At 50.7% G+C, this 22,564-nt stretch overlaps 1 protein-coding gene across 2 annotated transcripts; it reads right to left on the bottom strand.

Moving 5' to 3' along the window:
* Nucleotides 1-219: 219 nt before the first annotated feature.
* On the bottom strand, nt 220-22,283 carry D2hgdh (D-2-hydroxyglutarate dehydrogenase). Of its 2 annotated transcripts, XM_059278430.1 has the most exons (10): nt 22,013-22,283; nt 20,943-21,285; nt 17,344-17,401; nt 16,614-16,753; nt 15,283-15,476; nt 11,269-11,437; nt 8,740-8,883; nt 7,528-7,670; nt 2,193-2,358; nt 220-536 (listed from the first exon to the last, which is right to left on the bottom strand). In XM_059278430.1, the coding sequence occupies exons 2-10, from the start codon at nt 21,274-21,276 to the stop codon at nt 277-279; spliced, it is 1,608 nt and encodes a 535-aa protein (XP_059134413.1). In that variant the 5' UTR covers nt 21,277-21,285; nt 22,013-22,283; the 3' UTR covers nt 220-276. The 2 variants fall into 2 exon arrangements, with proteins under 2 accessions (XP_059134413.1, XP_059134414.1); XM_059278431.1 differs by lacking the exons at nt 16,614-16,753; nt 17,344-17,401; nt 20,943-21,285; nt 22,013-22,283 and adding an exon at nt 15,730-15,830.
* Between the last annotated feature and the right edge of the window lie 281 nt (nt 22,284-22,564).

Genomic DNA, 22,564 nt, shown 5'->3' with positions numbered 1-22,564 from the left:
AAACTGCCCACCCCCCCACCCCCCCCCCCACTTAGTCTGTCCACAGTGAGCTGGTAAGAGACCAGAGAAGAGTCAGACAATTCTGTCTGCTCTGCTCACCCCACAGAAAGGCAGCCCAGCCCAGAGGGTCCTCAGAGTTGGCTCCCGGCTAGCCAATGAGAGACAGTAAGTAACCTGGTCTGTTGCAGGTGTCATCAGAGGGGAGGCCTCACGACCCCCCCAACCCTGCATGCCCAAGGTCCCATGGTCTTGTAGCAACAAGTTGAAGAGCTCCAGTTAGGCCTGAGCAGGCAGAGTCTTATAGGGGTTCAGGATGCCTTTGGGGTCCAGCAGGGCCTTGAGCTGCTGCATAAGCTTCACAGCCACAGGTGGCTTGCTGTAGCCGAGTACGTTCTTCTTCTTGAAGCCTAGGCCGTGCTCGGCACTGACACTGCCCCGCTGCTCCGCGGTCCAGGCGTACACATAGGGCTCCAGGGCGGCAAGCAGCTCCTGGCTGAAGGCCTCTGCCGTCACGTTCAGGTGAAGGTTGCCATCCCCTGGGGAACGCGGGAACAGTTAGGCTGGGCAGGCCCCGAAAGCTGCCCCAAAGGTCAGCTCATACTTCTAATACCCCCCATCCCCCGAGATGTACTGTCCCCCTGGCCAGGGGACAGCACCCTGCCCGTCCTGGTTCTGAGCCACAACCCTTGCCCATTCTGTCAACCCTCCGTGACTATGAATCGGAGCTGCTGAGCCCCATTTTACAGTACTTGGGGCAAGTGAGCCCCTGCTCAGAGCCAGGTGGGAAGCAGCAGGAAGTCCGCAGGCACACCGCTCCCCCCGCCCCCCCCCCCCAATCCCAGCACATTTCCCACAAACTGAAGATGTCAGAGACTGGGAGGGATAAACAAGTCATTCCTGTCAATCCACACCATGACCTAAAGCATCACTTTCCCACCCTCCCCAAAATGACGGCAAACTGACTTCGGACTAAAGAGACAGGCTGGTGAGAACCACTCCGCTGCACAGCAGAGGACTTTTCAAACAACACTTGGAATAAGAGAAACAAATGCAGAGTGTGGAGGTGCACATCTCAATCCCAGCACTCGGGAGGCAGAGACAGGTGGATCTCCGTGAGTTTGAGGCCAGCCTGGTTGGTCTACAGAGTGAAGTCCAAGCCAGACAGGGCTGCGGAGTGATACCTTGTCTCAAGAACCAAAAACAAAAACAAAGAAAAGAGAGAGAGAAAGAAAGCAATGGCATCTTCTCAACCCAGGACTTGCGCCCTTTGCTGGGACCAAACACGGAACTCAGCTAGCTGACAAGTCAGCTATGGAGGTCACTGGAGTGACACTGGTTTAAGAAAAATCTCTCTTACATTCTAAGAAACTGGAACTTTTGCTGGGTCTCACAGCCGAGTGAATATAAGACGGCACAATTGACCTGATACCCTGCCAAGTACTCAGCCTGTTTGTGTAACCAACCTGCCCCTAAGAAAACAATGTAACAACCAGCCTTAGGTGACTTGGACTTTCCCCATGTAATCAGCTTTTACAACCTAAACTAATGCATAGGTATAATCTTAAACTACTCTTCCATGCCCCTGACTCAGAGGGTAACACGTTATCTGTATATATGTACGTGATGGCAATCATTTGCTGAAAACAGCCAACAGGCTGAGAAACAGCCCTAGATAACAAATCTCTGGCATAAATGTTGGAGGCAACGTGGAGAGAACTTGATAGTGTACGTTCACAATGCTGTTTGTTTGACTGGGTACTCTGGGGCCAGTTGGGGGAGGCTGGAGTAAATAACGTAATCGATTGGGAAATTCTGTTAAAGATTGTTGTAAATTATCCCTCATTCATTCCCCGTGTGACCTTTACTGGGCTGCTCAGTAAACATAAAGTTCTTTGTTAGAGACAGACAGACAGAGACAGAGACAGCAATAGGAACATAGTCAAATTCACAGTCAGACATCAGGCAGGCATAGGTAAACACACCACAGACAGACCACAGACGAGACACAAGAGAGGTAGAGAATTCAAACTTGGGCTTGTTCTTGGTGGAACTGATTCAAGGGCAAGCATTCAGCTCCTTCCTGAATGCGACAGCAACGTATTTTAGTGGCTGTGAGACTATGTGTAATATGTTTAACTCAGTTCACCATGGTGTGACTGTGCAGCTAACAGGGCCAGGACCACACTGCTCACCCAAGTGCCCGTATCCCACCACATGCTTGGCACGAGTGCCGAGGCGGGTGCGGAGGTCGATCACGAGGTCATAGAGCCGCTCCACGGGGAGGGATATGTCATACTTGAACACGTAGCCGTCATGACTGAGTGCCTCTGTGATCCTCTCCCGAAGAGCCCACAGCATCTAGGACCATGAAAGGAAACAGAGCACACCTCATCAGGGCTCCGGGGCCAGGGTCACTGAAAAGGTGTGGCTTCAATCCAGGTCTTCACAGATGTAGGCAGAGGGGCTGGGTGTGCAAAGGCCTGGGCGTGCAAAGGCCTGGGCTCTTGGAGGGACTAGTGGAAGCTAGAATGGGGAAACCAAAGCAGAGCAGAAGGGAGCCTGGGGCAAGCTGTTCGTTCAGAACTGTTCCATCATTGCGTGGCTTTCGTACACTGAAGCCCACAAGGACAGAGACCTATCTGCCCTCTGCAGAGTCAGCCACCGCCCACCACCCTGTCACACCAGGACCTCCACCCCTGTGCCAGTCCCTGCAGAGACCCCATCATTTCAGGGAACATACCAAGTAAAACATCTAAAAGACAGGGACTTCCCCTACCACATGCTGGGTGTGTGTGTGTGTGTGTGTGTGTGTGTGTGTGTGTGTGTGTGTTTACACATACTACATGTGAAGGTGTGAGGATAACCTTGAGTACTGTTCCTCAGATAGCATCCTCAAATGTTCCTCAGGGGTCTCTGAACAGCCTGGAACTCAAGGAACAGGCTAGGCTAGCTAGCCAATAAGCCACCGGGATTGGCTAATCTCCACCTCCCCGGTACTCTGATTAGAAGCACATCCCACCATGCCCAGCTTTTGACAGGAGTTCCAGAGATCAAACTCCGGTCATCACACCTGCACGGGGAGTCATCTGCTGACTGAGTTGTCTCCATGGCCCCTCCTTCTCTCTCTGTCACCTCATGCCACGTTTAACCCTGACTAACAATAAACCAGAGCCCCTCACCACCCTTCAGGCTACAGTCAAAACCCAAATCTCCCCAATTCTCTCAATTTTTTTTTGCCTCTGTGTGTGTGTGTGGGGGGTGATTTTTAGAGACGGGGTTTCTTTCTGTGTCTTAAAACTCGCTCTGTAGACCAGATGGATCTCAAACTCAGAAATCCGCTGGCCTCTGCCTCCCAAGTGCTGGGATTAAAGGCGTGTGCACCACCACCGCCCAGCTCTTTGTTTGATGGGTTGGTTTGTTTTGCTTTGTTTTTCTCAACTTTTACAGCCATCTAGGTCACTCTGCACTGATTGCCATATGACCTACTCGTCAATCCCCACCACAGGCACATCCAGCTCTGGGAGGAACATGGTAGACACTGTACTGTGGTGCCTCCTGCTTGTCCTGACAGCCACCAGGCCTGGTGTCCCTAGCCTGTCCCTGTGCCCTAACTCTGCTCCTCTCCCACAAATGGCCCCCGGGGGATATCTTCCTACCTTCCCATCTCATCAGCTATTACCCTCACCTGTGCTGCCTCCCTCCAGGGCTCCGCTCAAGGCAGAGCTGACTGGGCAGTCTCTGCACTGGTGTGAACTGTCTCCCTCCAGGGCTCTGCTCAAGGCAGGGCTGACTGGGCAGTCTCTGCACTGGTGTGAACTGCCTCCCTCCAGGGCTCTGCTCAAGGCAGAGCTGACTGGGCAGTCTCTGCACTGGTGTGAACTGCCTCCCTCCAGGGCTCCGCTCAAGGCAGGGCTGACTGGGCAGTCACTGCACTGGTGTGAACTTTGCTGGGCACAGCCACCAGGTCACTGCTGAAGTCCAACCAGTGGAATACCTAGTTCTCACAAGTCACAGAGACATCCCACATGTGTTGGGAGACTTAAGGGATACACAGAGCCTGGTATGTGGTGTGAGCCTCCAGCAGGGTGAGGACTGGAACAGTCTGTATAAGGAGTCAGAGGCCTCTGTAGTGTGAGATCAGCCCTCCTACCACAGCCATGATTTAGCTATTATGTGCCAGGCTGCAGTAAACAGGCTGCCCTTTAAAAGGCCAGTTTCTCTCACATGTAGCATCTGTATTTAACTGGATGCACACTTGTATATGCATGTGGCATGAAAGCAGAAGAGAAGCTCTTTGGGACAAGCAAGGGGGCCCATGGGAAGAAGGAAGGAAGTACTGAGGTTGGTGGCAGGGAAGAGATATGCGTCAGACACAGTTTGTATGTCTAACAATGTCACAACGAAGAACGATACAATCTTTCATAAGAGCAAGGACAGAGGCTGGAGAGATGAGTCAGTGGTTCAGAGCACTTGGTGCTGGTTCAGAGCACTTAGTGCTGGTTCAGAGCACTTGGCGCTGGTTCAGAGCACTTGGTGCTGGTTCAGAGCACTTGGTGCTGGTTCAGAGCACTTGGTGCTCCCGTGGAGGACCCAGGTTCTTTTCAACCACCCACATGGGGGCGGCTCACAACTGTCTGTAGGTTCCAGGAGATCTGGCACCCTCTACAGGTACAAGGTGTGCAGTGCACATACACACAAGCAGGCGAAACACTCCTACATGTAAAATACAAAAGAATAAATCTTGAAAAGCAAAGGCGTGAATCATCTTAACTTTCCCAGACTCTTCTTTGGTCCTAAGGTTATCTGAGCTAATGGCCACCTGACCCTTCAACACTAGGCAGAACTCGACTTGTGCAGGCAGAAGCTTAGTTAGGCAAGAGGTTCAGACTTTCTGAGGCATTTGCTTCCCACAAGTCAGACATGCGCCGCTAAATAACCCTAACAAATTCCTTTATGTCGCCAGCTAGACTTGACTCTTCCTTTAGGCTCCTATCTGGAGTAAATGCATGTCTATGTCTTCCTGGGAAAGTCATGTGACAGCCTCCTCAAAACCATGACACTCCGGATGTCTCTGGATCCACACAGGGCCCACCTTCTTAGGACATGTCAGGAAACCCACCGCTGGGCCAGCTCCGTGGGTTAAAGCATTTGCTGTGGCAAGTCTGATGGCCTCATTCAGTCCTTAGAATCTAAGGTAAGAGAAGAGAACCAACTCCCAAAAGTTGTCCTGACCTCAACACGTTTGCTGAAGCATATTACCCCCCCACCTCCCCCACACACAATAATAACTTTTTAAAAAGGAAAAAGGGCCAGAGAGATGGCTCAGCAGGTAAAGGCATTTGCTGTGTAAGCTTGGCAACCTGAGTTCAATACCCAGAATCCACGTGGTGAAAGAAGAAAAATGAATCTACAAAGTTGTCCCCTGACCTCTATACACATGCCATAACATGAGTACACACATGCACACACACATGCACACGCACACAATAATAAATTTAAAAAGACAACTCAGGGCTTCTGGAGGAAAAAAAACAAGGACCAGAGAGCAGGGCAACTCAGGACTCCCCAGGGCCTCATTCAACATGAGAAATCAGCAGAAACATCTTCAAAACCATCCTTGCACCAGATAAAGACATTCAAGGATCAGACTCCAGAAAAGGGTCGTTCTAAACTCAAATCCAAGTCCAACACCAGTTCAGTATACAGCAGGATGCTGAGATACCCCAGGCTCTCCCAGACCTTTCCTAGGAAACCCCGGAGGGGACCAGCAGAGACATGATGGGGACATGGGAACCTTGAGGACTCAAGAGTGAGCAGCTCTGCCATCAGGAACATAAAAGTACCACATCAGGATAAAGGAGGAAGTTAAGGCCGAAATCGGGTGGAAAGTACCATTTTCATCACCAGCAGCCCAAAAATCAATCTGTGGCAGAAAGGCGGCCTCATGGAATCAAATTGGTCACAAGGGTTGCCACAGCCCCACCCCCCAACACCTTTGATATGAAGTACTGCAATCACTTACACTTCAAGAAACATGGATGGTGGGGCTAGTATGTAGCTCAGCTCGTAGGGTTCTTACCTAGCAACAAGAAGCCTTAGGGTGGGTCACCAGAACCACCTAAACTAGGCATGGGAGAGCACATCTAAGCACTTGTGGAGTAGAGGATGGAGGATCAGAAGTTCAAGGATACCCTCAGTTATACAGCAAGTTCAAGGCCAGCTGAAGCTATGAGAATCTTTCTCAACAACAACAACAAAATCTAAAAGCCAACCAACTAACAAAACAAGCATAACTATAAAGAAGAAGCTTTAAAAATACAATAGAATATATAACAGGCTGAACCTAGAGGTCAAAGCTCAAGGACTGGGGGGGGGGGGGTGTCACACTCCCTAGGTGCCTTCCTTTTTTCTCTCTTCAAGGACCAACGCTGGCTGCTCCCTGCAGCCTCTCTGCCCTCTGCTGGCAACTCACCATACTGCAGACAGCAGGACCAGAGCCAGACACCAGGAAAATAAAACTCCCAGTTTAGGTGATGAGCAGCTCCCAAACAGATATGCCTCCTCTTCCTTTGTCCCCACTCCAGGAGACCAAATGGCTTCCTGACAATATAGTGAGGCTGCTGTGGGATATTCCTTTACACTGTGTGAATATATGTCGCTGTGACTGGTTTAATAAACAAGGTGACTGCCCAATAGCTGAACAGGATAAAGTTAGACAGGAAAGCCAAACAGAATGGTGGGATGAAGAAGGGCAGAGTCTGGAGTTCCCAGCAGATACAGAGGGATCAGGAGATGAACATGCCATGCTAATAAAGGTACTGCTGGGTGGCAGGGCATAAATAAGGAATATGGGTTAATTTAAAATGTAGGAGTTAGTAGCTGGGTGGTGGTGGCACACGCCTTTAAATCCCAGCACTTGGGAGGCAGAGGCAGGCAGATCTCTGTGAGTTCGAGGCCAGCCTGGTTTACACAGCGAGATCCAGGACAGCCAAGGCTATTTCACAGAGAAACCCTGTCTTGAAAAATCAAAAAAAAAGTAAGAGTTAGTAATAAGCCTGGGCTATTGGCCAAGCATTTATATTAATATTAAGTCTCAGTGCATTTATTTTGGAACCAGCAGTTGAGACAGGAAAATTACTCCTACATAAGGCCTGTTCCTTAGGCACCCTATTCCCCAGGACTTGTTGGGCCTTCAGGCTTGCTTTCCACGGCCCTTTCAGTTCTTCCTGCCTCTCCACACTCTAGACAAGTCTGTGAGGAGCTGTAGCCAACTTACAGCCAGCACACAGTCAGTGACGTAGATCGACTCACCCTGCAGGCTGTAGGTGGGAAGATGTGTGGGGATATTTTGCTATGTTAGTGACAATGATCTAGATAGCAGGAATACATTTTTCACTACAAAGAGGTTTTCTGTCTATACCTGGAACCCAGTTGTAGCTTGACTACACCATTACATTGCTGCTGGACAGCTAAGGTCCTGGCTATGTGACTAGGAGGGAGGGAAGGTGGAAAGCAGTGTTACATCACCTGGACTTTCCTCTGGTCGGTGGCCATAGTGCCGTCGCTCACCAGGCCAGAGTTCAGCACCTTCTCCAGGACGTTGGTCAGCTTCTCAGCATCATGTCCTGCACTAGAGCCCGACGTCTCAACAAGGACATAGAATGGACTCTCTGCAAGGGAGCAGGAGATGCAATGTAAGCCTTGGTCCCACCTGCCAGGTTCAGAGTTAGAACCACTTCACTCTAGGTCACGTGGCAAAGACAACTCTTCCCAGATGCTAAAGGTGGCCTATGGACAGGAAGCACTCGGGCAGGCTAAATTTCACATGGTTTAAATGTAAGTTTTCTGCTGGAAGAGAAAACAGACCGAAGGTGACCCTCTGCGTGACGCCCCACCCTGATCATTCTCGCCTCATGGCTGGGTCCAGCTGGGTACCTCCCAAGAGCCTGAGGTGGGACAGGGCCGGCACAGCAAGGCAACTGTCGGCTCTAAGAACTGGCTTGTCTACTCTTACATGTTGTTTTTATCTAAGTTCTTCTATTTACCAATAAAGACTCGGGAGTCAGATGCTGGGGTGAAAACCTGCTAGATTAGAGATGGCAAGAAGCACCAGCTAACCTTCCTAATTGGCTGGAGACCCAGTAAGAGAGTGTCTCTCCACCTATCCCAAATCAAAAAGGCCCACGAGCCTATAAGTCCCTCCCTGTTCCTTCCTGTGCCTCTCTATCCATCTTCCTGGGTTCTCCATACTCTCTAGGGCTAATTCTGGTCAGCTAGTCACTGGCTCCACCCACTGATCCAAGGTTAATTTTATTAACACAGTCTCAGAGTTTCACAGTGCGATCAAATATCCCATCGTAACACTTATAAAACTCCAGAACCCCAGGGAAAGGCCAGCTGTTGGTAGATGATAGCCTTAGACATGGCTACTACATGCTAAAGGCCATAATTTCCACCACAAGAACTTGCTGTTTAAAATTCAATGTGTATTACTAACTTACTCAGGGGCACTGTCCCCTTAAACACAACATTAAGGCTTCTTCCAGAACGATAAAACGAGTTCATCCTTCTACAGACTGAATACAAGTGCTAACGACAGCAAAGCTTTCCTATGCACAATGAACCATGGCCACACAGTGCTCCTTGCCCACCTGCCCGCCTGGGACATTCCACTGCCCCAAATGCCCCACGGTGTCAAAGCGGCAGGGCAGCACTGCCCAACTGCACAGGGGTCGGTACCTTGTACTGGGTTGGTCAGGTGGAGGTGCTGTCCAACCAACTGCATGCATTCAGAATCCATGAACTCAAATGCAGACAGGATCTCACCCAGCATCCCCTTGCAGGCGCTGAACGTCTGCAGAACCTCAGCAAACCCAGGGCAACCTGCAACAGGACACAGTGCATCAGGCACTACAGAAGGAAGGACAGCGGGACCCGGGGCCTCACCCACCGCCTGGCCAGGTCACCCCCTTCTCAGCAGCAGCATCAACCCAACTCACAACAAGTGGACAAATGGAGTGACTATGAAGGGTGTGGTGCTCTAGAGAACACTCCACAGTTCAGCCCACAAGTTCACTTCAAGGTCTCAAGATCTGAAAGTATGCCTAAGAACTGCCACAGAGCACTCACAATGGCAAAAGGAATCAGAGAGGCACATCCTGGTAAAGTCTGTAAACATGGGTCCAGAGCCAAGAGCCATCAGAGGTGGGTCATTTCACTCACCCATCAGCAAGAAGGCCTAAGCTGGTCTCGGAAGTTCATCAAACACTCATCTATGGACACCTGAGATCTCTGCAGGGCTGGGGGGGCCACAGCACAGCCCCGGGGGAGCTGCCCCCAAGTATGGAAGCAGAAAGGAACCAAGGGACTGTATCCACAGGTAGATGGTCCAGAACCCATGTAGTAGGGGATGAAATTCCTGTACTTTAGAAGATCCAGGACCACCTAGCAAAAGCAACACAAACCCTGCAAGAGGAAACCACCTTCACCCTAGGCTTCTAGGAACCAAACAATTGAGAAACAAGGCTGTGCTTACAACCCATGGTAGCTCAGAACACACAGACAAGACGCTATGAGGAACCAGGTCCTCCGCATCCAAGAAATGCTCTTGGATGCATTTATAGAGAACAAGAGACAGAAATGTCTGGTGCAGCAGACAGATGAAGAGTTAAAGAAATGGCCCATCAACAATGTTGTCACAGAGACTTTAAAAAGATAGACTACCTGGGCACTGGGGAAATGACCCAGTCTTCGGTAATGTGCTGGCTGTCCAAACAGAAGGACCTGAGTCTCATCCTCAGCACCCACATGAAAAGTCAAGCATGGGGCTAGAGAGATGGCTCAGAGGTTAAGAGCACTGGATGCTCTTCCAAAGGACCTGGGTTCGGTTCCCAGCACCCACACGGTAGCTCACAAGCATCTGTAACTCTAGTTCCAGAAAATCTGACTCCTTCTTCTGGCCTCCATTGGCACTGAACACACATGGTGGCATAACAACATACATGCAGTTAAAACACCATACAAGTGAAAGAAAGAAAGAAAGAAAGAAAGAAAGAAAGAAAGGAAGGAAGGAAGGAAGGAAGGAAGGAAGGAAGGAAGGAAGAAGGGGGAGAGAGAAAGAGGGGGGAAGGGAGAGGGAGGGAAGGAGGGAGGAAGGGAGAGAGGGGAGGGGGGAGGAGGGAGGGAGGGAGGGAAGGGGGAGGAGGGAGGGAATAAAGAAAAAAGCCAGGCGTGGTGGCGTACACACGGAATTCCTGCACTGAGCAAATGAAAACAGATGGATCTCTGGGGCTCATTGGCCGGCCTGCTTAGTCTAATCAGTGATTATCAGGACAATGAAAAATCTTGTCTCAAAAAAAAAGAGGTGGAACAACACCCAAGGTTGGCCTCTGGACTCTACAAGCATGCACAGAAATGTGTGCCCCACACACATGAATATGCACACACATCCACACAAATTAAATAAATAGATAAAGGACATAATAAGAACAAACAACTGGGAAAAGACCGCAAGAAAGACCTAGAGCCTCCTCTGGCAGGATTTGGTGAGTCAAGCATGCCTATCGCCCTCCAGAACTCCAGCTTAGTTGAATGAGTCAGCTGCAGACAGAAGCTAGATAACAATCCGAAAGGGCCCCGGTTGTGGTGGCGCATGCCTTTAATCCCAGCACCGGGAGGCAGAGCCAGGCAGATCTCTGTGAGTTCGAGGCCAGCCTCGGCTACCAAGTGAGTCCCCGGAAAGGCGCAAAGCTACACAGAGAAACCCTGTCTCGAAAAACCAAAAAAAAAAAAAAAATCCGAAAGGGGTAAAGGAGAAAAACACGAACCACCCTCAGCAGAGGCAGGCCCTAGACAGAAGCTGGGAAAAGGAAGTCCAATGGTGTGAGAGCCCTTTGTATGGAGATGCTATAGCCAACTGTGGTGAGCTACAGCGAGGGGGAGAGAGACCAATGGCCCCACAGCAATTTCCACTATACCCGTTTCTCTCAGAATCACATGACACACTTCTTAAATCCAAGCATGGTGGGACAAAGAAGAAAAGAGCTTCCATTTTGTTAGAGTGAAGTGTGTTCTGACAAGAAACACGTTGTCATCACTTCTGTTTCAGGCTACACTCTGGACAACTGGAGGGCCAGGACCCAGATCTCCAGACAGGAAGCCGAGAGGCAAGGGGCAACGGGCGCCTCTCATTCCAAGTTCACACCACCGTGTCCAGAGCGGCTGCCCACTCTCCGCTGGTGGGCTCAGAAGCAGGATGAGGGGACCTACCGAGGAAAGCCACATTCACAGCCTTAGGCCTGGGTGGGCACAAGATGGACACAGCAGTGATGATTCCCAAGGTGCCCTCTGACCCAATGAACAGCTGCTTCAGGTCATAGCCCGTGTTGTCCTTCCTCAGGGAGGTCAGGCAGTTCAGGATGGTCCCATCAGCAAGCACCTGGCAAGAAGAAAGAGGCCTTCCTGCATCAGCCACCCTTCCCTTCTCTGGAGACGCTGACCCAACTCCAACCCGCCCCCCCCCAAAAAAAAGCAGCCAGCCATAAACCCTCGGCCACTCCACCCACCCCACCCCCATTTACTTCAGGATGAAGGCTGGGGAGGAACAGAACTTGCGGTGGATTAATCAGACTGAAGGGATGACTTTTCTCCCCAGTTAGAGCAACACGCTCCCAACCTCATCGTCAGCCAAGAAAGTCAAGAATACACAGGGGACACATCTGCGGAGGGCAGGGATCACAGCTGGAGGGAGAGGGGGAAGCAGAGCTGGTCCAGTGAGGGGCGCGGCTAGGGAACAGAGATGAGGAGGGCCAGGAGCATGGCTGCAAAGGGAGGGAACACATCTGGGAGAGGCAAGAAACCTCCAGAGCTGGGGGCGGGGAACACACCTCAGAGGCAGGAAGCCCAGGAAAGGGGAAGGAGGAGCACAGCTGGAGATAGGAGGAGAAGCACAGCTGGAGATAGGAGGAGCACAGCTGGAGATAAGAGCACAGCTGGAGATAGGAGGAGGAGTACAGCTGGAGATGATAGGAGCACAGCTGGAGATAGGAGGAGCACAGCTGGGGATAGGAGGAGCACAGCTGGAGATAGGAGGAGCACAGCTGGAGATAGGAGGAGGAGCACAGCTGGAGATAGGAGGAGGAGCACAGCTGGAGATAGGAGGAGCACAGCTGGAGATAGGAGAAGCACAGCTGGAGATAGGAGGAGGAGCACAGCTGGGGATAAGAGGAGGAGCATAGTTGGAGATAGGAGGAGGAGCACAGCTGGAGACAGTAGGAGGAGCACAGCTGGAGATGATAGAAGGAGCACAGCTGGAGACAGTAGGAGGAGCACAGCTGGAGATGATAGAAGGAGCACAGCTGGAGATGATAGGAGCACAGCTGGAGACAGGAGGAGCACAGCTGGAGATGATAGGAGGAGCACAGCTGGAGACGACAGGAGGAACACAGCTAGAGATGATAGGAGGAGCACAGCTGGAGATGATAAGAGGAGCACAGCTGGAGATAGGAGTACAGCTGGAGATGATAAGAGGAGCACAGCTGGAGACAGGAGGAGGAGCACAGCTGGAAATGATAGGAGCACAGCTGGAGATAGGAGGAGCACAGCTGGAGACAGGAGGAGCACAGCTGGGAGGACTGAAGAGCCGAGAACAGCCCTGCCTGAAGGTTCCCCCACATCTGAGGCCCTAGGTCACAGAGACATCCATTGCTGGTTCCCATAGTACAGCTCTACCTGAGACTTGGTGGCTAGTACTTCAAGCCAGAGGCTTACTGAACTTTCACGACAGTAAGTACAGAAAAACAGTAGTAGTAGTAGCCGGCAACCAATCAGAAAACAGCAACTGGGACACTGGAACTAACTGGAGAAAGCATGGTTTTATAGTTGCCCCGACACCTGGGTAAATAAGACAGAAGCTCTGCCCTTAGGGCCCACCAGTAGGTGGGTAAGGAAGTTAGTCTTCATTGTCCACTTTACCAACAGAAAATCGGGAGCTGGGGGGATCACTTGGTGGGTAAAAATGCTGCACGAGCAGAGAACCTGAGTTCCAATTTTCAGCACCCATGTAAAAAGCTGGGTCTAGAGCCTGTGAGATGGGTTGGGGGTAAGGGCACCTGCCACTAAGCCTGGCAACCCAGTTCCATCCCCATAATCTACACGGTAGAAAGAGAGAGCCACGTGTTCCTGGAGTTGTATCCATGCCAGTGGATGCCCACACACTCTAGTAGAGAATTTGACATTGTTGCTGCCATTGTTGCTGTTATAGTAGAGGCAGCCACCGCTGCTACTGTTTCTGGGATTACCATTTCATAATCACTTACTACAGCTAGCACAGTGGAGACCCTGGCAGCAAAAGTAGCTACCACAGTTAGTTAATGTTTCATTCTATTGGGCATGATAAATTTAATACAATAGTTATATACATTTCGATTGGCTTTGAAAATTATAAATTTATAAACTCAAGTTCCATTTGCTTTTGGGATACCATCTTACAAGGACTCCAATTTGCAGTAAGGCTCGTTAAGGAAGGGAATGACTCAGTTCCCTTTAGCCTACTGGATATGGGTGGGTTAGGACTTCTGTTGGTCTTTTCTGTGTCGAACACACAGATTGCAAGCCCAGCGCCACTTTGAGATCTTTGGCAGCAGTTAACTCTGCAGCTCACACCCAATCGAGCCTGTATGATAATGAGTATTCAGAGACGGGTAATACCTGGGAGCACTCACCAACCTAAGACAGAGCGCCTGTGTGGCCTGGGCAGGTGTCTCCATGAAGGGTAAGGTGACCTGCTGACGTTGCACGCAACCTAAGTCAGAAGCTCATTTTTTAGTAAAAGGGGGACCTGTAGGCCCTGGCCCCTGTTTTGGGTAACTGTTGCCTTGCTTGCTTACCTTGACCTTGATATCCTCCCTATGCTAATTCCCTCCCGGTTCCACCCTCCAGAATGCTTAAGGGAAATTCCTTGTCTGTGTATCCTGCATAATGGGCGTTAACAGCTTAGATGCAAGATTGTAAAACATCGGTAGCGAACTTCTGCCCTCCAGGGTTCTCCCATTGTGCTGTAAGCCTGTATTTAAGACCTCCTCCCTCCTTCAATAAACAGCATTCGGCATTAGAGAGAGAGAGAGAGAGAGAGAGAGAGAGAGAGAGAAAGAAAAAAAGAGAGAGAGAAGCAACTCACAAGCTGGCCTCCACATATGTGCCATGGTATGGACACACATGCACATATACAATAAATATGGAGAGCCAGGCATGGCGGCACATGTTTTTAATCCCAGTACTCAGGAGGCTGAAGCAGGTGGATCTCTGTGAGTTCGAGGTCAGCCTGGTCTACAAAGTGAGTTCCAGGCCAGCCAAGGCGACACAGAGAAATCCTGACTCAATAAACAAACAAACAAATGAGAGAGCTGGACTCATATGACCATTTATTTGTGCCTATAATCCCAGCTCCAAGTTCATTAAGAGACTTTATCTCAGAAAACAAGGTGAAGAGGGATAGAAGACATTCAAGGTCTCGGTCTCTCTCTCTCTCTCTCTCTCTCTCTCTCTCTCTCTCTCTCTCTCTCTCTCTCTCTCACCCACACCCCCCCCACACACACACACAGGTTGATCAATTTTTAAATTTAAATTACCATGGAGCACTGGACCTGTGGGTGTCTATGTGGGTGTTTCCGGAAATATTTAACTAAGGTGGAAAAGCTCACCTTGAATGGGGACAGCAACAACCACCCCCAGCTTGGTTAAAACGGGCAGAGCACCAGAATTCATCGCTTTGTGCTTCCTGACACAATGTAACAAACTCCCTCACGTTCCTGCCGCCATCCTTTCCCGGCCGTGATACGACTGTATCCTCTCAAAGAGAGTCAAAACAAAACCCCTCTCCCTTACATTAGTTGTCAGTTACTTTATTCCAGCCCAACAAAAAGTAACTAATACAGCAAGGATTCAGGGAGGGAGCCTCAAGGCTCCGGGAGCTAAGCTGGCAGGGGTGTGACTTCCATACCAAGCTGGCCTTAGCTAACCTTCCTCATTCTCCAATTCCTGGAAGTCTGGCACAAGTAGAGTGTCGCTGCCTGAGTGAAGTGTCCCCTGGTGGCTCCTTATTTGGACTCCACATGTCCCTGAGGCACCTAGAGCCAGTAACCATTACAGCAGGGTCCCTAACCTGGAACAGATACACACTCACCAACATAGCCCCATGTCCTGTACCACTGCCAAGACAACAGCCTCGGACAGAAGCTAGGGCATGCCCAGGGCAGGCTTGCACCCTGTCTGAACCCAGCTCACCACTTCCAGGCCCAGGACAGTCCCTCGAAGCGAGCCATATCGCAGAAAGCGCAGACCCCCAGCATTGGTTGCCACGTTGCCCCCAATGTGGCAGCTGCCCTTCGCTCCCAAGTCCAGTGGCATGATGAAGTCTCGCTCCTGCACATAGTGACTCAGCTCCTCCAGCACACAGCCTGCCTGGCAGACCAGAATTCCTACAAAGAGCAACTGAGTTACCAACAACGTCTGCATTTCTAGGGGTATGAAAAGGCTCACTGCTGAGAAACCCCACATTCCTCTGTAGGTAAGAACTTTCCAGAAGGAGTGTTCTCGGAAGTCAAGGAGAATGGATGTCTTCTTGCTAATCAGGAAAAAAAAAATACTTGGTCCTTTGTAATTACAATATCAAACAAGAAAAATTAGAAAGGCCAAAAACTAAGGGGAGTGAGCGGAAGAAAAGATAGTTACCAAGCAGCGGCCTCAGCTTGGGGGAGCATTGGACTCCCTAGTTACATTGTTAAATACTTTTGGTGGTGAAAACCACTGCTGTCAGGGGCCAACAACAATCCAGCCTCAGTGTGGGAGAAGGCTATGAAGCCCCTTTACAGACATCACTGCTCAGCCACACCTGTCCACCACCAGCAGCCATGGCAAAGTCTGGTCACAAATAGGACTTGTGTGACATGTCCACAAGTGTGAGCCACCTAGTGACTTACAGCACACAGAAGATGGCCCTGATGCAGCTGCCAGTTCTGTCCCAGCCAGGACCTCACACACACACACCACATACACACATGCACACCACACACATACCCACCACACATACACCACACATACACACACCACACACACACACCACACACACACACACACCACACACACATCACGCACTACACACACACACACACACACACCATACACACCACACACACACACACATACACACACACACCACATACACACATGCACACCACACACATACACACCACACACACACACCACACACACACACATACACACCACACACACATCACGCACCACACACACACACATACACACACACACCACACACACATCTCCCCCACCCCCACCACACACACACCACACACACACCATAAACACCACACACACACACACACACACACAGACCATATACACCACACACACACCACACACACCACACACACCACACACACCACACACACCACACACACCACACACACACACACACCACACACACGGATCAACACATTTGCTAGCCTAAGCACAGTCCCAGCCTAAGGAGGAAAGACAACCTCATCAGGCACTAGGAAGGTCAGAGGAGTTCGGGGCACACAGACACACAAGCTTACCAGATACATCATGAAAGCTGATGACCTGATTCATGAGGGCAGTGGACAGGATGACTTCATCGAAGACGGGGACACTGCCCCCCACCATGCCAGTGTTCCCCCCCTGTGGGTTCACAGCCAAGTTCCTCTTATGGCAGTGCCTGGGACACACACAGTATATACATCAAGCCAGCCAGCATCCCCTTGCCCATACAGCCATCCCATCGCCAAAGGACGGGCTACCGAGCTGACACCTGTCTCCCAAACCTGATCTCCTTTCTGGGCCTTCCTGCTACAGGCCTCTTCCCCCAATACCCTGTGAAGAATTTAAGGGACAGCCCACCCCAAGTTGTAGACAGAGAAAAGGAGGCTGACATGGTCTCTGGGGCATGGGGAGGAGGTCTATGTGGCCTAATTCTAACACCTTCAGAGCCCTCTCATGGCTTGTAAGAGTCAGTGAAACCATCTGTACCTCTACCACCCTTGCCCCCTCTAATCCCACTGCTGTAGGCTGAGTTCCGAGCCTGGCCCACCAGCCCTTGGGCTGTGCCTGTGAGGCATCCTCCAGCCGGTACTCTTGCAGATAGGGATCTGGGGAAAGGGATTCCCTTGCCCATAAGCACCCAGTGAACCCCAAAAAAAGCAAACTACAGGGATCTTCTACTGGACAGGTATGAATGTGGCCCACGGTGTCGTAAAGCACTGACTGAAGACATCTCCTCACCTAAGAATGCAGGATATTTCCTCTTACCTGAGGATCCGGGACACTTCCTCGGAGGTCTGGGGCCTCAGCAACACTTTACTACAGCCTGTGACAAGAATAAGACTCGTCAGAGCACATGGAGGGATGTGGCTCAGGCACAATCCTTCCCTTTGACAGGCGAAGGTGATGCAGACCTCTGATCCCAGCACTCGGGAGGCAGAGGCAGGTAGATCTCTGAGTTCAAGGCCACCCTGGTCTACAGAGTGAGTTCCAGTTCAGCCAGGGCTACACAGAAAAACACTTGTCTCAAAAAAGAAAAAATAAAGAAGAAAAGAAAAGAAAAAAAGAGTGTGTAGGTATCCTCCTTGCCCTAGTCTCTCCAGGTCCTCTCCCTGATAATCCACCTGTCCTGGCTAATTGCTAGTTTATGTTAACTTGACACAAGCTAGAGTCATTTGAAAGAAGGGAACCTCAATTGAGAAAATGCCTCCATAATAAGATCTAGCTATAAGGCATTTTCTTAATTAGTGATTGATGGGGGAAGGCCTAGCCCATGGTGGGTGGTACCATTCCTGGGCTGGTGGCCCTGGGTTCTATAAGAAAACAGGCTGAGCCATGCCATGGAAGTAAGCCAGTAAGCAGCACCTCTATATGGCCTCTGCATCAGCTCCTGCCTTGTTTCCTGCCCTGTGTTGAGTTCCTGTCCTGACTTCCTTCAACGATGATCAGTGATATGGAAGTGTAAGCCAAACAAACTCTTTCCTCCCCAAGTTTCTTAGGTCATGGTGTTTCATGGCAGCAATAGAAACCCTAACTAGGACATCGCCAAAGGACCATTCCATCTCACCACTCACCCATCTCAAGCCTGGCTGCCCAATGCTCCTGTTGCTCCCTAGCATTTTCCTGGTGATGAGCTCATTAGGACTTTAGTATCCACTCATACTGGGAACAAATCTATGGTGGCCCACAGAGGCTCCCTAGTAAGACCTTACTCAAGATCAGAGAATCTGAGCTTGCTTTACCCAACAGGGCTGCATAATGGGATGACTTGGCCACAGGTGTGGTTACCAGGTGTTTTGAAGGGTCTACCCTTGGCTGTACGTTGTGCTTTGATCTTGAAAGGGGGAGGTCTTTTGCCTCTCCCCTTGGCAATGTATAAAAAAATCCATCAGAATAAACCTCGAGGTGGCTGGATATTGACCCAGGGCCCTCCCGAAGCTATCCTGTGTCTCTGTCTTTCTCATTGGCTAGGTCTATTTCTATCTAATACTTCCTCATTCCTCTCTCCCCCGCCCCTAAGAACCCTTCAACAGATCGAAATCTGACTTGCTGCCTATTTTAATAAAGAAGAAACACAGTCATGTCCATAGTTTACGCATGTCCATGGCTGCCAACTCCCCTCCACACTTCTATTTACCTTGCCTCTACACCCACTAACAACGACACTTCCTCCATCCATGGCAGGTAACCCGCTTGCCACACGGAGTCCCACACCAGTGCAGCTCACTCGTGAACGGTTCACCACTCCTGCTCCCTGCTGCACACTGCCTTTCTTCTCCTGCCTTTCGACCCACCTTCCCCCATCATCCCCATCAGCTCTATAAACCAGCTAAAATGCTCTCATCTTACAACAGAAAAAGGAAAACAAACCTCCTCCGGCCTGGGCTCCTATAAAATGCCCTCACTTCCCCAACCCCTGGATGATAGTGACCATTCCAGCAAACACCCAAGAGAACTGCCTCCTGCCTCCAGCCTGATGTCAGCTCCAGCTTTTGTCTTCCACCAAGGTCCCTGATGGGGCCCACAGCTCTGAGTCAAGTTCACTGATGGCATCTACCTCAATCAGTAATCACACGTAGCAATCTGTGCCCCCTCACTGAGCCTTTCCACACCGGCTCGGCACCACACTCCTGTGGCTCCCTGCTGTCCCTTCGTTTCTCAGTCTCCTCAGCTGGCTCTTCTTCTCCACTAACAGTCTTGGGACCCAGTGGCCCCAACGCTGGACTCCAGATTGGCCTGTCACTCAGCCCAATGGCTGCATCTATCTGTACAAACCCAAACTCCGTTTTCCCAGAGGACTGGCTCTCCTGTGCTCCTTTCCACCCAGGAAACAGAGATCCAGGGTTCCAATGTCCACACAGCTGTACTGTTGTTCCTCTTTATCCCATCAACAGACCTAGAGACAATTCTTTCCAAACCCCTGGAACCTGTGATGTCTCACTTTTTATCAGGTCTTTCCAGCAAAGGACCATCCATGCAGTATTGGGCCAGGATGCCTGGCACCCAAGTGTCCCCATTTCCTGTCAAATGCATTATTTTCTGTATATGGTTGCCGAGTACTTCTCTTTAGAGCAAGAATATCGTGATGTGTTTTCAAGTCGGATGAAAATCACTTCAGAAGAGAAAATGAGATGTAGTTACTGCTCGGCCTGGGCTACTGAGCACTGGAAACAGGTGCAGGAGGAGGAGGCTCATAGCACCAACTGTGCAACAGGTAACAGCAAGATCACCATTCAAGCACCCTCTCTATAGAGACACATGGATCCCCACAAAGATGGACTCTTAACCTAAACCCTATACGAATGGCTTGATAGAGAAACAAGCTCTTTTAAAAAAATTTTTTTAATGTATTTATTTTTATTTCATGTGTGTTGGTGTTTTGCCTGCCGGTATGACTGTGTGAAGGTGTCAGATCCTCTGCAACTGGAGTTACAGACCGTTGTAAGCTGCCATGTGGGTGCTGAAAATTGAACCCCGGTCCTCTCAAGAGCAGCCAGTGCTCTTAACTGCTGAGCCATCTCTCCAGGCCAATACAGAAATAGGCTCTTGACAGGATAATTAAGATCTAACGTTGAGTGCTGGAGATGGCTGAGGAGTTAAGAACAGTACAGAAGACTAGAATTTGGTTCCCAGAACCCACACCTGGACAGCGTTTCTCTGTGTAGCCCTGGCTCTCCCAGAACTCACTCTGTAGACCAGGCTGGCCTTGAACTCCAAGATCCACCTGCCTCTGCCTCTATGCTGGGATTAAAGGTGTGAGCCGGGCTGGAGAGATATCTCAGTGGTTAAGAGCAGTCCTGAGTTCAATTCCCAGCAACCACATGATGGCTCATCTGTAATGTGATCTGGCGCCCTCTTCCAGCATGCAGGTAGAACACTGTATACATAATAAGTAAATAAAAATCTTAAAAAAAAAAAAGGTGTGAGCCACCACTGCCCAGCTAATAAATCTTTTTTAAAAAACAGACAGAAGAGGACAAAGGATTGAGGCAACAGAAGGAGAAGCCAGAGGGATGCTCCCAGGAACACCTGGGGTCACCAGAAGCTCAGAGAGACAGAAGGGCCCTCCCCCAGAGGCTGCAGAGAACACACTTGATTTTGGACCCTGGGCCTCTGGAACTGAGAGGGATGCCTTTGGTGAAAACTGCCTGAGAAGCTGTGCAGATGAAGGCAGTAGTGTTTCAAGCCCTCACTCCAGCCACGGACGGCTTCGCTTCTCAATCTGCCCATCTGACTCTCTGAAGACCTCGGCAGTGTCTTCCAAGGCGTTGAAGGCATACTCACAGTGAACTCTACTCCCCCACCCACACTGTCTTCCTGGTCTCTGCCCTTCGATCTTTTTCCCCACTGCCCAGGTCCTGACTCACCCCGGAGGGCCCGCAGCCAGTCCACATTGCATGCTTCCAGTTGCTCTGGATCTGTGATAACTCTGCCGGGTATGATGCGTTCAAAGGCAGCCAGGTCCTCCTCAGACACAGTAGAAAATGGCAGCCGTTGCACAGGGTATCGCTCAGGGGTTAGCATCACCTCAGGGCTGCCAGGGACCGAGGAGTACCCTCTGCAAGCCAAGGGTCTGTATGTATCCCGAGGGCAACCCAGCCACTTCAGCCCCACTGAGGCTCCCTGAGTGTACGTCCTCCTCCATCCTGGAGACGCCCAGAAGAGCCTTGCAGAACATCTGGGCACCAAATGGAGCACCATCGCTCCTGCCTTAATAAACAAACGAACAAACAAGTAAATAAATTGAACTTGCGACTCCTGAGCAATGAAGTAATGGGGAAGCCCCACAATGGCCTCCGTGCCACATCTGAAGTCACACACACATTGCCTAGAGAAGCAGTTCTCAACATGCAGGTCACGACCTCTTTGGGGTCGCGTATCAGATATCCTGCATATCAGTATTTACACTACAATTCGTAACAGTAGCAAAATTACGGTTATGAAGTAGCAACGAAATAACTTTATGGTTGGGGGTCACCACAGCATGAGGAACTGTATTAAAGGGTCGCAGCATGAGGAAGGTTGAGAGCCACTAAGGCAGAGGAAGAGGGTGGTTTCGCCCTAGAAAGATGGGGGTAAGGAGTATCAAGCTGCAGGACACAGAGGATGAGATACGTAGAAGGGTTCGATTCTGAACGACTGGCCCAGTATAACTGTCCAGTGAATTCACTGAGTAGTATACTTGGTGGTGGTGCATTCTCTCTCGGGCGTTGTATTTTAATGTTTGCAAACAGCGACCGCTTTTCCAGGCCCTTCCCCTTTAAAACAAAACTAGGTTTTAAGGCACCGAAAGGGAAGGTATCACGGAACCGTGAACCCAAACGAGTTGAAAGGCACATTTCACATTCTACGTCTACTTTGCCACAAGTTTTAAAAAGCCCGGGTAATGAACAAAAATGTCCTGGAGGGAAGGGAAATGAACTGCAACAGTGCATACCGGCTAGGGTAAGGCCGCTCACACTGGTCGCTATCCACACACAAGCTGCCACCTTCCAACTGAAGGTTCTACTTGGCCGCCGCTTCCGCCTTACCTGAGACGGAAAAAACACACCTCAGCATGCGCGGAGCAAGCGCATGCGTCATGTGCTGTGACGTCCCGGAGGACAAGCTATTTGCACTTCCAGCCACCACGGCCTGGGAGTGTTGGGGGTGGAAACGCTGCACGTGGGCTCGCACCGCCGGCACTCCCGGCTCGCTCCCGACCTGTGCAATCACTTGACAGGTCACAGCCCCGGGCTGCATAGACCCGGACACCAACGCCCACCGCCCTGGAACTGCAGCCGGCCCACTACGCACCCTAACGTCCGACCGACTGCTAAAAAAAATGCGTCCTCTCCCGCACCCAGGTCCCCACCCCCCCACCCCCGGCACCACCGTAGGCCTCGACCAGAGGGGGTGGAGCGAGCGACTGCGCATGTGTGTCGGCCCTCCCTCCCCGACCCCGCCCTTCCGCCCTGACTCCACCCTCCCAGTGCTCCGGCAGTGAGCT

This window comes from Peromyscus eremicus, chromosome 13 (genome assembly GCF_949786415.1).
Source record: "Peromyscus eremicus chromosome 13, PerEre_H2_v1, whole genome shotgun sequence".
Lineage (NCBI taxonomy): Eukaryota > Metazoa > Chordata > Mammalia > Rodentia > Cricetidae > Peromyscus > Peromyscus eremicus.
This window is presented reverse-complemented; position numbering and strand designations above follow the sequence as displayed.

What these genes read in the sequence shown, in the direction of transcription:
- D2hgdh (XM_059278430.1), bottom strand. Translation starts at nt 21,276, where the DNA reads ATGGTGCTCCATTTGGTGCCCAGATGTTCTGCAAGGCTCTTCTGGGCG. An exon ending in CTGGCTGCGGGCCCTCCGGG is followed by an intron (nt 17,402 to 20,942) that starts GTGAGTCAGGAC and finishes TTCTTGTCACAG; the next exon opens with GCTGTAGTAAAGTGTTGCTG. An exon ending in TGTGAATGTGGCTTTCCTCG is followed by an intron (nt 8,884 to 11,268) that starts GTAGGTCCCCTC and finishes GTCCTGTTGCAG; the next exon opens with GTTGCCCTGGGTTTGCTGAG.